Source organism: Sinohyriopsis cumingii, chromosome 19, assembly GCF_028554795.1.
Source record: "Sinohyriopsis cumingii isolate HCF-2022 chromosome 19, ASM2855479v2, whole genome shotgun sequence".
Classification (NCBI taxonomy): domain Eukaryota; kingdom Metazoa; phylum Mollusca; class Bivalvia; order Unionida; family Unionidae; genus Sinohyriopsis; species Sinohyriopsis cumingii.
Window position 1 is genome coordinate 26,216,752 of NC_142979.1, and position 16,607 is coordinate 26,233,358.

General features: G+C 35.6%; 1 protein-coding gene across 1 annotated transcript in view; it reads right to left on the minus strand.

The window, feature by feature from the left end:
- Window positions 1–769: 769 nt before the first annotated feature.
- The window catches only part of LOC149775320 (protein phosphatase 1F-like), a 53,557-nt gene continuing 37,719 nt past the window's right edge, over window positions 770–16,607 (minus strand). Inside the window, exons 4-7 of the mRNA XM_089944164.1 lie at window positions 14,327–14,515; window positions 12,852–12,995; window positions 6,282–6,378; window positions 770–5,175 (exon numbers count right to left, since the gene is read on the minus strand). Of these exons, the coding sequence (XP_089800290.1) occupies window positions 4,022–5,175; window positions 6,282–6,378; window positions 12,852–12,995; window positions 14,327–14,515 (1,584 nt within the window). The 3' untranslated portion in view covers window positions 770–4,021. The remainder of the gene's footprint in view (window positions 5,176–6,281; window positions 6,379–12,851; window positions 12,996–14,326; window positions 14,516–16,607) is intronic.

Consider the following 16,607-nt stretch of genomic DNA (forward strand, 5'->3'; position numbering starts at 1 on the left):
ACATGTGGTGATCACAAAATAATAATATCATTTGAGCTGCACGATTATGTGATTACTTGGTCCCCACATTCTAATGTGATAAAAATAAAAGCCACAATAAATTTTTTAGAATTAGTTAAATTGGAGATACAATATGCACAACATATATCTTGTTGATACAATATTGAAAGTAAGTATCTTCTAGATACAATATATACATCTTGTAGATACAATATGTAAAGTATGTATCTTTTGGATATAATATATGCAATATGTATCTTGTATATGTATCTTCTAGATACAAAATGTACAATATATATCTTGCAGATATAATATCTAAAGTATGTATTCTATAGATACAGTATATACAAGATGCATCCTATAGATACAATGCTTCATATGTATCTTGTAGATACAATATGTAAAGCATGTATCTTTTGGATATAATATATGCAATATGTATCTTGTATATATATCTTCTAGATACAAAATGTACAATATATATCTTGCAGATATAATATCTAAAGTATGTATTCTATAAATACAGTATATACAAGATGCATCCTATAGATACAATGCTTCATATGTATCTTGTAGATACAATATATACAATATGCATCTTGTAGATACAATATGTACCTTAATAATGCAATATATATATATATATATATATATATATATATATATATATATATATATATATATATATATGTATATATATATATATATATGCATCTTGTGAATACAATATGTAAAATATGTATCTAAAAGATTCAAAAAAGTACTATAATATATATAATCACTTACAAGCAAAGTAAAACTGCAACTGCAAACTGCACAATAATGCAATGGCAGATCTGGATCTATGCAGTTTGCTAGATGTAATCAGTAGAACATTCAACACGGACCCTGATCTGATGGTGCATTATACTATGGCAGATCAGGATCTTTGTTGTTTAAAGTTTGACTAGACTTATAAGCAAGTATATAAGGTATTCACCAGAATGCACACTGAATAATGGGCACCCAACAGCACAGACTCTGCTCTTACTTCACATAATACACAGGATCAGGCTCCATGCTTATCTTTTAAAATCATCCAATAGAATGACAGACACTGACTGGTGCAATGGCAGACATACAGGTATTCTGCTTGCAATTGTCTTTCTTTCATTTAACAAATGTTCTGAAGAAAAAAATTCCAGAAAGTTAAAATAATTTGAGAAACTGAAACAGGGCTGTAATGGCATAGGAATAAAAACAATACTTATTAAATTCCATTTGTCAGTGGTTTCTATTTTATCAAGCAAACAAGTTTTTACTTAAAAAAGAAAAAAGTAAAAGAGTTCAACTGTTTAACCAAAAAACCATGAAATTCCATGTAATACTCTGAAAATCAAATAATCTAAAAAGAAATATAAACACAATAAATACAAACAAGCCTACAATTTTATTAGTCTGACTCAAGTGGTTTTTGCTTTATCAAGCTTGCAAGGTTTTGAAAATAAAAAGTCCAAAAGACTGAAGAATGTACAAAAGATTTAAACATTGCTGTAACACTAAAAACTGAATCAGGTTATCTATATATGCATACAAATAAGCTAGCCAAATTTAACTGGGCTGCAGTTATTATGTTTTGGATTTGTTAGCACAATTCTGCAACCTAGCTTCTTGGTACCAATGGACATGACTAAACCAATGCCTTGCCTTAAAAATGCAGTGATAAAATGGAGATACAGTTATCCAGGTTCTGGCTGTGTATGCACCTTCACCTGACTGCCTCATGTAAATCCATGTTCGAGGAATAGGAAATTATATTTGAGAAAGTGAATTAAATTGATGGCATTTACATATCAATTTTTAGTCAGAGTTTCCTCTGACCCTTGTCACCCCATTTTTTTATATTTGGAAATTTATGTTTGGGGTGTAGGGTCAGAGTCCATTCCCTATTGAAAAGTTGGAATTCACCGACACCATTTGGTGTCGGCATGGGGTAGCCTCTTACTAGCTGGCCCAGCAAACTTGAACGACCTTTCATCAAGATATACCTGCATGAAATCGATAGGAATGATTTATTTTCTTAAAAGTTGTGAGTATAGCATTCATTCTGTCTTTAATCTGCTGACAGACAAGACGAAAGATAAGTCATTGCTGAAATTTAACCTGGATCTGGCCATTTGTATTCCGAGTCACATAATTATACAAATCTCACAACCTACATTCAATGACATCAGAGTTCATAAAGTCACATAATATTGACAATAATCAAATTTGCAAAGTTGTTGAACATAGAATTTGGACATATTATATAGAAGTCACTTGATGTTTGTAAATAAATATAACGCACACTTAAATCTCAACACATTTATTCTGAGAACAATGATCAGAAACCTGTTGGTATTGCAGCAGGGTGGAGAAAACCATTTCTAAAAAGTACCGAGCACGTGTCAGCAATGTTTTTGTTGCTGCAACATTTACAGATTTTTGGCCCTTGTTTTCACAATAAATATTTTGAGAAGTTTGTTTTTTCATTTTTCTGTAAAAATTATGTGACTTTCATTTATATGTTCGATTTGTTTTCCTACAGCAACACTAGAAATGCTGTATTATTGATATCACGTGACTGTATGACCGCTGATGTTATTGACATGTAGGTTGCAAGAATTGTGTAGTCACGTGACTAGAAATGCAAATGGTCAGATCCAGGTCAAATTTCAACAACAATGTACTTTCGTCTCATCTGTAAGTGTATTAAATACATAATGAATGCTATGATCGCAATTTCTGAGACAATAAATCATATTCCTATCGATTTCATGCAGGTATATCTCTATGAAAGTTTGCTCAAGTTTGCTGGGCTGTCTAGTAAGCAGCTACCCCATGCCAACACCAAATGGTGTCGGTGATTGCCAACTTTTCGATAGGGAATGGACTTTGACCCTACACTCCAACTGTTAAGCTGATTAAATCAGCTGTTGCCACAGCAAGATGTCGACACTTTCTTTCTTTTCGACAATAAAAAGTCAGGAAAATGCAAAGATTACCTAACATAAGTGCTATAGACATTTGACAACATTCACCATGCAATACACAGTTAAGTTCCATATGAATGTCACCTTGTTTCTTTTAATAAAATTGTGTGAAACACAAAATAAATAGGTATATGGCAGAAACATTTGAAGAAGAATTGTAGTATACCAATCTGCAACTTTTTATTACTTTCTGACATTACCTTACTTTTCCAGAGAACAACAATACAATCGACAATTCAATGGCAGAGGGTCCAATCAGCACAAACTCAGATTCTGGGCGACTCACAATTAATAAATTCAAATGTTTGGCTTTCTTTATACCTTTATCAATCAATTCTTGTTCTTAAAGAGCAATTGCTCTCAGAACTTACTACTTTACAGTCAGAAAGGCACAATGTCAATGCAAACTAGATACACGTGTGCAGATCATCAATAACTGAATTGTGACTTGCATATTTCTTCTCTATTATGGCCAATAATGCTAGAAAATAATAAAAAGTGTCAGAGGACAGACAAAATGACTCGTATCTGGAGTTGGTGATTTGTCATTTTTGTAATTATGTAAAATAACAGTAAATTACCCCTCCCTACACACATTAAAACACCAATGCTGTCCTGTTGTAGAAAAGGTAAACAAATTTTCTGTCCTTTCAGAAATAGGCTAAACAACATATCCCCCTGAAATAAAGAGCCAAACACTTTCAAAACTTGACTGCATTCTGTTCTCATGGTTCAAAGAATTTGCTACCCTGCAGAATAATCATAGGTCTAAGTGAAATGATTTTCCAACAAATATAATAAAACAAAGTCTTTTATCTGTAGAAAGGAATTTCAAACCCATATAACAAATTCTGAATATTTGTTATTGAAAAAGAAGGGTTATATTGCTTATGTGTGATAAATTCTGCGGTACTGATATTCAGTCCCTTCTGTCCTGGTTATGTGCCACCCTTGAACCTGATACAGAAGAAGGGTGATGCTAGAAGATCATGCACCAATCTGCCAGTCACCTATTGAGGCCTTTTAGGCTTCCAAGAACTGTGGAACTTCTGAGTGCTTGATATGAAGTGGATCTGAGAATTGCTGCCATAGATCTTCTGTGAGGACACAGGTTGTGGAGAGGTAGACAAGGTTGTGGAAGTTGTGGTCGACAGAACTAAAGGCACCTCTTGACTTATTAAGGGCACTGAGGAGATGTGAAGATCTATCAGTTGGTCAGATGTCGAATTTTCCAAGCTGCTTGAACTCAATAATTTGTCAGCCTTCACTTTCATGGGTACCAAACTATCTAGATGTCCTCTGTTTGATGCTTTCACTGCATAATTCAGTTTATGGTTTTGAACAAGAGCTTTGTATTTTCCAGTAAATGCCCAACATATTGGGGATTTTGCCCTACCTCTTTTATTATTTTTAATGGTTTTCTTTTCATCCACACCCCTGTCTGTTTTGGACTTTTTCAGTTTCTTCTGTGATTCCTTAGATTTTCTCCCCTTTCTTACACTCTCCTGGTTTTGGAGATCAGTTTCATTGTTATTAGACTTCTCATTATCTTTAGTCACAAGAGTGACTTTTACATCTTGACTCACTGGATGAGAATTAATGGTCTCTGATATGCTATTCATTATATTGGAGCTGGCATGAATGGCATTTGGCAAGTCCTGCATGAGTGAAATTTCATTTCTTGTGTTCCTGAAACTGTGAGTGACAAATTCAGCTTCAAAATCTCTTGGTCCATTCTGCCTGCTTGGTTCACGAGTATTAATTGTACTATCATTTAGCTTTCCTGAAGATGGAGGTGCCGAGTCAGAGTATGAGTTATTTCCCCCTGTTTCACTGAAATCTCCCTGAGATAATGTACCCTGAAAATTGAACAAACTAAACTCTTGTTTGGGGGCTGCAATATCATCTCTAAAAAATATAACAACAACAGTAATATTGTCACTTGAGTCATGATCCTTGGCGTACTGCACAAGCATCTTTGCCACATCTGATTTGTCTCCCCCAGTCTCAAGCAAGTGGTCAAAAACAATACGGGGCAACTCATTGGCTTCAACACCATCCCATAATCCATCACAAGCCAAAACTAGGTAGTCCTCAGTTCCCTCTAATTCCATGGAGATCACTTCTGCATCACTACATATATATGGTTTGTATCCAGCATCACCTGTGGAATATAAAGGAACACATTCTAAGGTCAAGCTTATCAGTGACTTTAACAATAATAATAATAATAATAAAATAACTGATGATATGTTACAAATTACCAGAAAAGAAGGACTGAAAATACTCGCAAATGACTTCAACTTCTGCCAAAATTGTGATTTTTGTAATACAGTAGCGTGATCATAAACAGGTTCAGCAACTGGGACATTCACACCATATTTGGGACAATAGGCATCTCTGAAAGATGAATAGAAAATCTGTTCATGAGAACTTAAGATAAATCTGGAAATAAAATACAGACAAAATATATTTTTTTAGGATGAGACTTGACCTTGGAGCTATTGCCCTTAAAATCAATTGACTTCTTGGGCTAAGAGAAATACATGCTGTGTTGATGATTGTTGTTGTCTGTTTACTGTCATTTTTCAGAACACATGACTATTACATAATGTCCTGTATAACTGTTGAAGGAAGACCCTGAAAAACTGGGGTAGGAGCCACCAAACCATGGGAAGCTACTGGCAAGCTTTCTCACATACCCACACTAGCCACACCTAGGACTTGAACCCACAAAAAGAGAGGTGAGATGGCAGTGATCAGCAAATGAGACCCTTGAGACAACTTGGTCACCCTGGGCCCCCAAATGCTGTACTGAAATATGCTAGCTAAGTTCTCTTTCAGAAATTAAATGTACAATTATATAGATTTAGCAACAATGGCTTTGACCTTCAAGTTACTGACTCAAAAAATGGAAAGGTTTATTTCCTAAGATAAGTGGAACACATGTTCCAAGTTGAGCTAAAAATCTGTTCATGCAAATTTATCTGGAAATAAAATGTACAGGCAAAATATTTTTGTTTTCCAAAAAATGACATTGAAAAGGGAGCAACTGACCCCAAAACTGATAGGGATTTTTTGGTGCTAAGGTGAACAAAGATGAGTTAAAGTCTGTTTACTACACATTAAGTAATCATCTGAAAACAAAAACAGACACCCACCCACCAGCATATATGCCTGAATGGACATAGAACACTATATTGCCCTGCAAATTTTGTTGACAGGTTGTAAAAAAGTCTGATAATACAAGTTCCAAATGGTACGGTATACCTATGGCTCTGGAGACTGCAATATTTCCTCCAACTCTCCATACATCACCAACCATCATAACGAATCCTCCCTGGGCCTGAATCCTCTCTCTTTCATTCTGAAAGTATCAATCATACTATGAAGGAAGTCTTCATTCTTAAAAGCAAGTGTCATCTTACAGAAATTATATTTTAGTATCTTCTCTAGGCCCTGCACATCCACTTTTGAGAAGGACAATTATAACTAATTGCATAAAAATTTCAAGGTGTTACTGACTTATTAATATTAACACAAACAGGAGGCCAAAGTGGGCCTGATATCATTCACCTGACTTACATAAATATCAGTAACCATTTAACTGAACAGGCTTATGCAGTGCTGTCAGAACACAACCCCATACAAACTGTCAGCCAAACTTGATATCATGTAAGTTATTTTTGTTTTAGTATAGTCAGATGAAACTTATTTCCAATGATGAAGGCACAATTAGTATGCATAATCTCTTTTTCTTAATCAAACTCTTTCAACAACATTAGGATGTACATTGTTATCAAAACTGAATGAAATATATCGTCAGTAGTTCTAAGGATGTAACAAGCACCATCAATAATATGCATAGTCATTGCACGAGTCACATTGAAAAGCACATTTGTTAAAGAATATGTCGAAGATAAAGATGATACAAGCTTTTTTTTACAGAGCTGGAGCAAAATCCAATTTACTGTCCAGAGTGGCAACAAGCTCAGCCGATAAGATACAAAATTCCGTCATTAATCTGCATCAAACTTTTCAATTATCATGCATGAATCTTCGTATAAAAGTTATCCGAGCCCAAATTACAAGTTTGATCAAAAACAGATCAGTAATATGACCGCCAGAATAGTAACAAGCAATTGCTGATGGACAAGCAATGCATGACAGATGAAAGGCCATACCATAAGTTTACTAGCCTAGTGACAAGACAAACTAACAACATACTTTTCAAATTTGAGCTGAATCCAAACAGTATCTTTGAAATATCAAAGCTGAAAGTTACCACTCATGCACATACACACAAAAGGATATCAACATTTATTGAGTAGATACAAGAATATATTTCATAAGTGAAGTGGAACATTGTACATGTACTGTCATGATTGGCAAAGTTACAAACAACAATGAAAACTGTTTCCATTTTACAAGTGAAATATTTCTTTATATCTACACTAAAAAAAACCAAGATTTTCTTTATATTGTATATATTTGTGGGCAAAAACCATCAACATGCATGAATTTTTTTCTAGTCCATACCAATCTAGTTAATGGCTGTCTTACCACATCAATAAAAATAAGATGAAATTTTACTTTAGGACTCTGTTTGCAAATTTATATCCTACTTATAATCCCTTCATATATTTTGCCAAAGTAATGACTGTTTTCATACAAAAAAAGGAAATTTTGAAATAATTTTCTCGGAGAATACTTAATGATCACGTTAACATAAGGAAATAAACTCTAAAATCCAGGATTCCCAGAAAGGAAAAACTGCTGTCTATCCTATCTAAATTTACAGAAAAAAGGTAGAAAATCTTACCCATTACTTCCCCTTCCCACCACTTGGTGGCTACTCATCAACTGAATACTTACCAGTTGAAGTTGAGTGACACATCAACGAGGAAGCATGCATTTGTAGGGAGGTGTGGGAGGGTTTAATAGTGTTGTGAGAGAAAATATTCTCTCTGAGAAATATAATTTCCTAAAAAAATTCATTTTCTCCATTCAATGGGAAGAGCCTTGAAAATTCTTCCTATGCAAGGTTCTACTCATAAGAAATCAAGTGTGGAGGAGAAGCCTGTAAGAGCTGGAATTAAACAACTGTAACAACTGCTGAGAGTCATTATTAGAATCCTCATAACAAAAACAGTGGGTTGGTGGGTGGTAGGTCTAAAACCCTCCCTACTTGCCAACAGTGCATTTATAACTAGGCTTCTGGGTCGGGCAGGGAGGAGGGGGAAGAGATTAAACTGTTTAGTTTGTGATTCCACCTTGACACAAAAGAGCCTATCAATACAGAGGCTGGGTGATTTTGTTTCCTTGAAATCTTCTTCCCAATAAAATTTCACTAGTGAATCCAGTTAAACTGATAGTCTGAGCTGTTTTAAATGGGTCTGGCAGTCATCTGGACTGCTGCAATCAGACCTACCAGATTTAAGGTTTGTCTCTGCAAGGTTAAATCTGTAATATAAAAACTTTAGAAGGCTGACTGCATGCAAGCTAACAGCTTCTACTATATCTTGGATCAAAATGTTACGTTCCAACACAGGCTCGCAAAAGATCTCTCTAATCTCATGAGCAGAAAACTTAATGAGGTGACTCTGATCTTGTGAGACCTCCAAGTATGGTGAGTGTATAACCCATTTCAGTGGCAAAGCAAAGGCTTGAGGGATGATATCCTGTTTTCCAGCTTTCACCAGAAGAAAGAGGTGCTGTGCACACCACAGCTTGTCTCTGTGCATTTGAAGTAGTGCTTGAGTGCATGAACAGGATCTTGCATGGCTGCTGCTCTCGACCTGTGTATGGAAGACAGCAAGCGAATGAGAACTGGTTGCTGACAGATTAAAATTAATTTGGACATGTGATACTACCACCATGTTTTAATGACTCGCAATATGTCTGCCAATTCTGCACACAGCTTTGAATAGATGTAATGTTTATCCATCGGGCTATAGAAATGAAACACATTTGGACTGTTTCTGTCAGCAGTTTAGTCAAGTAATTTGATCAGGTTTATAGCTAGTTTTTAAAAATTTAACGTAACAATGCCAATAAATGGCAAGCAAAATTAAGCCAACAAAACCAATCTTGCAATTTTTTTTAGTAAAATTCAATATTTTCTATATAAAAAATGAGCTATTATGTGGAAGAGAAACAACAATGAATAAGGTGTAATGTGTTCCCAACGTCTTGTTTATGGGAAAAAAATACTAAAGAATTCAGAAACAGACTATATGCTGGGAAATTTTGTGAGAATCCAGTTCTAGTGGCAAGCTGACACATTGGGCAGCAGACGATTTTGTACGTGGGGGACAACTTCTTGCACAATTGGAAACTTTGATTAAGATGCATAATTTTTTTAAGGTATACATTTCCATATTTTATAGAATTTAGTTAGCTGTATGATTCTAAATAGGATTTTCTGGGTTACAGGTTCAAGACCAGGAGTCTGACATTTCATCAATAAATAAAGTAGGGCAAAATCTCTGACAACATGAAACTGACAACACATAACTCTTAGACCACCATCGCATGAATCCAATCCAGTGAATTAACCTTTATTTTCACCATTTTTTTCTCAGAAATGGCAAGTATTATAATCGTTTTGTCGTTAATCCGCAGTCAAACAAGACGAAACTATGGTGTAGATGAAACCTGATCCAGTACTTGCCATTTGCATTACTAGTCACATGACTTCAAAAATCTCAAATGAGGACATCGGAAGTCCAATATTCACATGATATCAACAACAAACTCCTTTATAATGGCATTGTACAGAAATTCAATTATATTAAAAAAGTCAGATACTTTTGTAAAAACCAGCAATCTGGCCAGTCTGATTTATCAAGCAGAGATCACGTCAATGTGGTGGTCAAGTGATACAAAATACTCCAAAAGTTGCTCTCGGAATACATAAATATGGAGAATTTTATGTTCTTTCGTTTTTGTATTTTTATTACAACCAGTATACGACTTTCATTTAATATTTCCTTAAAAAAAAATTCTCTACAACATTTGAAAAGGTGGCTTGTTAGATATGTGTACAGTACTTATGTGACTTGCAATGCAAATCGCGAGCACCAGGTTACATTTCATCAACGACATAGTTTTATCTTATCTTTCAGCAGATTAAAGACAATGATATTACTACTCACAATTTCTGAGAAAATAAGTAATTTTCATATCGATTTCATGCATGTCTCATTCGATTTAGCAATGTTAACGGCTATGCTTTACCACCACCATGTTGGCCTCTTGTGATGCGAGATAGGTTTTCATTCCTTCCATGTAATGAAAGATAACGGATGTCAAGCCGACTGAAAAAAAAGTGTACTAGACGAATCTAATCCACTGGGTATTTGGATTGACTCAGCATATATGTTTATTGCAAGCAACCAAATAATCCATACTACACCCTCCGAATATTCTGGTTAGAACTCAATAAATCTGACTCATGATCAGTTTAGTTATGACTCAATTACGTGATTGTTTCAGGCGTCAAGTGGTGGCGGAAAATTTGTTTTATTTCCCCGACTTTCATCAATATTTGCGATATTCCAGGACTTTACAGTCGTGAAAAAAAAAGATCATTTCTCCCGACTTTTTCCCGATAGCGTGGGAACCCTGAGCTCTGGATAAGACATACCAGTTGGCATTGATGACTCAGTTCCATCCTCTTTGAAAATGTCACCAACTCTCACATGTGGATAAACAGTGGGCATATATAGTCTGGCTCTGGTTTGCCTGGCTTTGGTCAGCTTGGATGCTGACAGCATACAGTATGGTCTGGCTATCACCGGTAACAGCCACTCTACAGGCCTAGCTGGGCAGAAAGATTTATCACTGAAATCTCCGTTATAGCGAGGGAATGTCACCAAAGGTATGGCTGAACAGACAGATCTGTCACTAAGATCCCCTTAACTCTTAGTTGGCTGGACCATTTATCTAGAAGGTCCCCATGCTGGGACAACTGGGCGAGGCTGTATTATGAACTGGATCAATGGATCCAGTACAAACTCCATGTGTCCGGTCGTACAGGACCACATGTCAAGCTAGGCATGTGGGTGGACTTACACCCACTAGGTAACCTAAACTTTGGGGGATAGCCCCCATTCCCAATGACTTGGAAAAAGAATACGGAAGCAAGCAATGGAAATAAAAGTCTGATGTCAATAACTGTGTGGTCATTTCCTGGGCCAGATGATGCATCCGTTAGAAGGCAGATGGTTGTGCCATCTCAACATTATCCTCCTTCCCTGTCACTGATTTTACTATAGCTGATAGTTGCAAGTGATGAACTCTGGTGGTGGGGACTCCGCATCCCCAAAAAGACTTGCAACTGAGGTTGACTTTGGAGTTATACTGAGGACATCAGTGTTATCTTTCTTTGACTTACTCCATTTTTCCTTCCCTTCTGATGATTTCTGGACTATTGTAGCCCAGACTTCCTCTGTCCACATATTGCATACGCTGCATAGATGATGTACACTTAGTTCATAAATGAGTCATGGTTGTCTTCCTTTGCTTTGAACCTTTTGCATTTCAGCTGACATTTTGACTGAAACAATGCAAGAGAAAAACAAAACATAAATTAGCAACTCTGCATGTTACTAACTTGCTAATACCACCCCTGTTAGTAATGGAGTAAGTGAAAATAGTTTCGCATTAATTCGTAAATGACAACATAAGTTCAATGACAGTGTGTTGAGGTAAAATGTATGTTGTTATCAGTACAGCAGTGAAGCCCTAAAAAATGGGGGACACTTTGTGATGGCAAGAAGTGGTAATAGGCAAGAGTTATTGCCCTTTGTCCACATGAGATAGACATAAAAAAAACTTTTTGTCTTTTAGTAGGACTGGATTCACGAGGTAGAAGGTAAATATCCCAAATGTTAATCTGATTGGGGAATGTCTTTGATGGAGAAAAAAGTATATGCACATTGTGGCCTTTTAACTTCAGCTGCATTTTACTACTAGATCAAGCAAAGTTATGCATGTATATGTGATTTGGATTTTTAATGTAGCTTTAACAATCTTTCAGTCATATCGCTACGATGTCTGCAGTGTGGCAGTTTATAGTGATGTTTAGCACTAGGGCATCATGCCACGGACGTGTAGCACAATGTCCCACCCAGTCACATTATCCTGAAGCCAGGCCAACCAGTCCCAACACTAACCTCTTAATGCTGTGTGCCAAGCGAGGCAGCTGTTAGTACCATTTCTGTAAGTCTCTGGTATGACTCTCAAGCAAGGATATAAAATTAGCTCAAATTTCTTGGTCATAATGTTGTCTGTATTTATTAACAGAGCAGTTAAACAGTTAAAAAATATTTCTGGCATTCCACTCCAATGAATAATCAAAAGTATTTCTTTTGAAAAATCTAGTAATTCATTGTCTACCATAAAATAAATTTCTGTATCTCATTTTGATTTTTGTAGTTTGTTTTTGTTGGTTTTAATGGCACTTTTAACATACTGATGGCTATATCTTGCCAAGCAAATGAAAGCTTAGTGCACACATGGTGTGTGAGATATGGTGTAATGTCTATAGCACAAAACCAAGGGCAATCATTCAATTATAGAATTATTTTTTAAGTCCAGGAGATAAACATTCTAGCCTATTTTGTCTTGTGTTCTGTGTTTATAGAATACTCAAACAATTCTAGCCAGTAACACTACTAAATTAAGCCTATCTGGCAATCAAAGACAAGTTGACAGAATGATATTTGAGAACTCTGATGTCCCGTTGCTCAGAGTGTGTTGATCTAAAATTTTATCTAATGTAAAGTATTAGTTTCAAAAAGATATTCTTAAAAGTAAATGGACCAGGTTCTCTACCTCCCTGTCTGGTTTGTGAGGTTCCATGTTACAAACAACCTTGCCATCCCTCACTAAAACTCCCTGGGAATCACCCAGCCAGGCCAGGTATAGGGTGTTATCTCGTATCAATGCTGTCACGCCTGTTGTTCCACTTTTCCAACCCTGCAACAACAAAAATAATTCCTGATTGTATTGTTGTTTAGGTACAGGTGGAATTTTCTTATTTTACTGCTATTTTTGTTTCTTGAAATTGGAAACAAATTAAATTGTTGACCATGAGTCATGTACAATATGACTGCCATGCTAGCAAGATTTGCTTTTTATTTTATAAACCTAAGGTACGGTCCAAACATATATGGCATGCCTGTTACTTAATGACATGTTAAACAAATGCATTACTTTCATATCACCTGAGTGTAAATACACTGGAAGCTTTTTTCATCCAAAAATTTTAAAAAATGGGGAAATATGACATTATGTAATTAAATTTATAGCACACCTTTGCATTTTCTTTAAGCAAGCATAATTGTGCTCAAACCATGACTTACATGCAAGATTTCTTAAAGGAATATAACAGTACCAATTATAGATAAAACAGTTAAATGTTGTGTACCAAACTGTCCAGCAATGATCAAATAACACTGTTCCTATCTGCCATCACCTAACAAACTGTACACTGTTTTATCAACCATTACAAAGTCAAGTTCAACTGCAAACAGCAAGGATCCTGATCTGCTATGACTTAACAAACTGTACACTGTTTGATCTACTAAAAATACTCATTTATAAGTCAAATCCATCTGCAAACACAGACCCTGATTTGCCATCCCATAATGTGCCAGCAGATCAGGGTCTATGTTGTCTGTTCTACTGTTAGCTTCTAACTAAGTGCAAAATCTGTCAGCACATTATACAATGGCAGCTCTGGATCTATGCAATTTGCAGTTGAATCTGACTTGTACACAAGACAGTTTGTATAAATATGGTGCATTATGAGATGGCAGATCTGAGTCTATGCAATTAATAAGCACATTAGAAAATAAGGTATATTCAAGTTGGAGTGAATTTTCAACACATGAATATGTTCATCATCCTGTGGCAGATCCAGGTCTATGCTGTCTGCTTGAAACCATATGTATAGTGAAAAGCAAAAACCCTGACTGCCAATGCATCACTGGATGGAAGATTAGAGATTAAGCTCTTTACAATGGGTACTGTGTTATACACTAGCAAAAAAGGCATTGCAGGTTTTTAACTGGAAATTTCATTAGTCTGATTAGGAATTGTCAGGCAAATGTTTTGTGAAAATGTTTAATTCAACTCTGGATATCTTTGTAGGAATAAATGCTAACATTGTAAGTTCAGTATCATTTTGAAATATTTCAGTTTGGAACTGGTGGTCCATTTATACATGGAATGAGACCAACTTAATGCACCTGATGATCCTTAAAAAAAATATTAACAACTGAGGGAAAAGAGATTCAAGCACATGCCTCTTGTTTTGCTTTTGCAATAAAAGCTTCGTCTGTGAGTTTGAATGCTTGTTTCATGGCCATGGCAGGATCGGTATCCAGGGCACACTGTCGTACTAGGTTACAATGAAGCTGTCTGGAAGAAAAAATGGCTGCCTCTGCACCTGCATGGCCATCATACACTGCATAAAAAGACTGATCTGGTTGCTCCTGTGAATAGCAAAAAACAAAGCATGTCAAAATACACAAAAATATCAATACAACATATCTGTATGAGTAAAAAGAACAAGCTACTGTAAAAACATACTTGAGATTCTGACCCTACTTTGATTACATTTCTATGTATAAAAAAATCCATATATTGCAATGGTACATTATCTTATGGTTCTTTTGATAATAGTCAGAAATAGTGATATAAAAGATGACAAAAGACCCCTTAAACTGTTTACTCGATTCAACTGAAAATATTTCAGTTCTTATAACAAGAAAATCTGAGAGATATGGCAAGACTATTTAGTTTATTTATTTATTCAAAATAGCCTGTTAAGAAAACTTCAATCTTTCCAACTAGGTGATCTCCATTTTGAGGAAGAAAATATGAGTCATTTAGTGAAACTACTGTATGAACTCACTTATAAGACAAGTCCAACTGCAAACTGAACAGACCCAGATCTGCTGTTGCATAATGTGCTGGCAGGTCTGGGTCTGTGCAGTTTGTTAGGAATAATCAGTAGAACAAACAACAATGACCCTGATCTGCAGGTGCATTATGTTATAGTAGATCTGGATCTTTGTCGTTTGCAGTTTGACTCAACTTAATAAGTGAGTACATACAGTAGGTCCTGATCTCATATGTAATAATTCATGGTTAGCCATTTAACAGTATAGTATATACAGTAGGTCCTGATCTCATATGAAATAATTCATGGTTAGCCATTTAACAGTATAGTATATACAGTAGGTCCTGATCTCATATGAAATAATTCATGGTTAGCCATTTAACAGTATAGTATCTGGATCTGTAAGTATATTTTTGCAGGTCTTGGAAATATGTTTAACAGCCATTCATCCTGCCAGGCATTAAATTGTCATATTAATTTGCCTTTTTTTCAGGGAAAAAACACACATACCAAACACTTTCAGAATGAGTGAATTTATTTAGCCTTGGTTTGTGTCTTTAAGGTTTCAAAAACAAAATAATTTCCTTTATGTCACTAGCCTATTCATTGACTACATACCAGATTAATTAAGGGCTTTCAAAGGTTCACATCTGTTGCTAAGTGATTATCTACTTAAGGAAGAGGTAATGTTTACAAATGGAAAATCTTTCTCTGAAAGGCTGAACCATACATTTAGAGTTATTTCCTCAAATGTTTTTTTAAAAAAATATGAAGCTATGCCTCAAAAAATGAACTACAACAAATAATAGTAACCTTACAGTATAGAGAGTGACATTTGCACAAAATTAGAAGCTGCCATTGTCAGATGTGCCACAGTGAGATGGGGAAGGACATATAATACAGAGTCAGAGACAAAGGCACAGATTCTTCTAGTGACAGGGGGAGGACAATCTTTAAACAGCTGGGGACAGATGAATTAAATGTCTGTTAATGTTATAGTTACCACTAAAATTACAACAGCATTCCAAAGCTGACCAAGTAAACATTGTAAAGTTGTTAATTCAGTAAGGTTTATACATGTACATGATGGCCCATAACAAGGATTCCACAGGACTAATTAACATTGACCAACAGGACAAAAATGACACCATTAAGTTGTTCCTATATATAACATGACCATCACAGCCACTCCAAAGATTACTTCTTCTCACATGGGAACATTACTATGCTTTCTCTCCCTGTAAATAGCTTAAAACTTACACACAAAATGTTAACAATGACATCACAGTTGCCACTACAATAGTGACAATAATGTATTGTTACTTTTAATAAGGTTACGGAAAAACAGTGTTCCCTCTTTATAATGTTCTCACATTAAAGTTACCTGTGCTACATGTGAGGGAACCTTTAGCTGAAAAAATGTTCAAACAAGAATGTATCCTAATAGTGAAATGTTTGGTGTTTTATGACAGCACTGGTAGATAATTATTGCAACGACCAACCAACACTGACAACCATGGCTGATACAATGCTAGGATTTAGAGGACTACCCTTAACCACCACAGTTACTGTCACCATTACTTGCCTCTGCAGGTGGGCACATCAGGCATATTCTACGTCACCAAACCTGCAAGGGGGGGGGGGCTAAGGTGAATTAAAACACACAAGAGTATTGCAGTTTT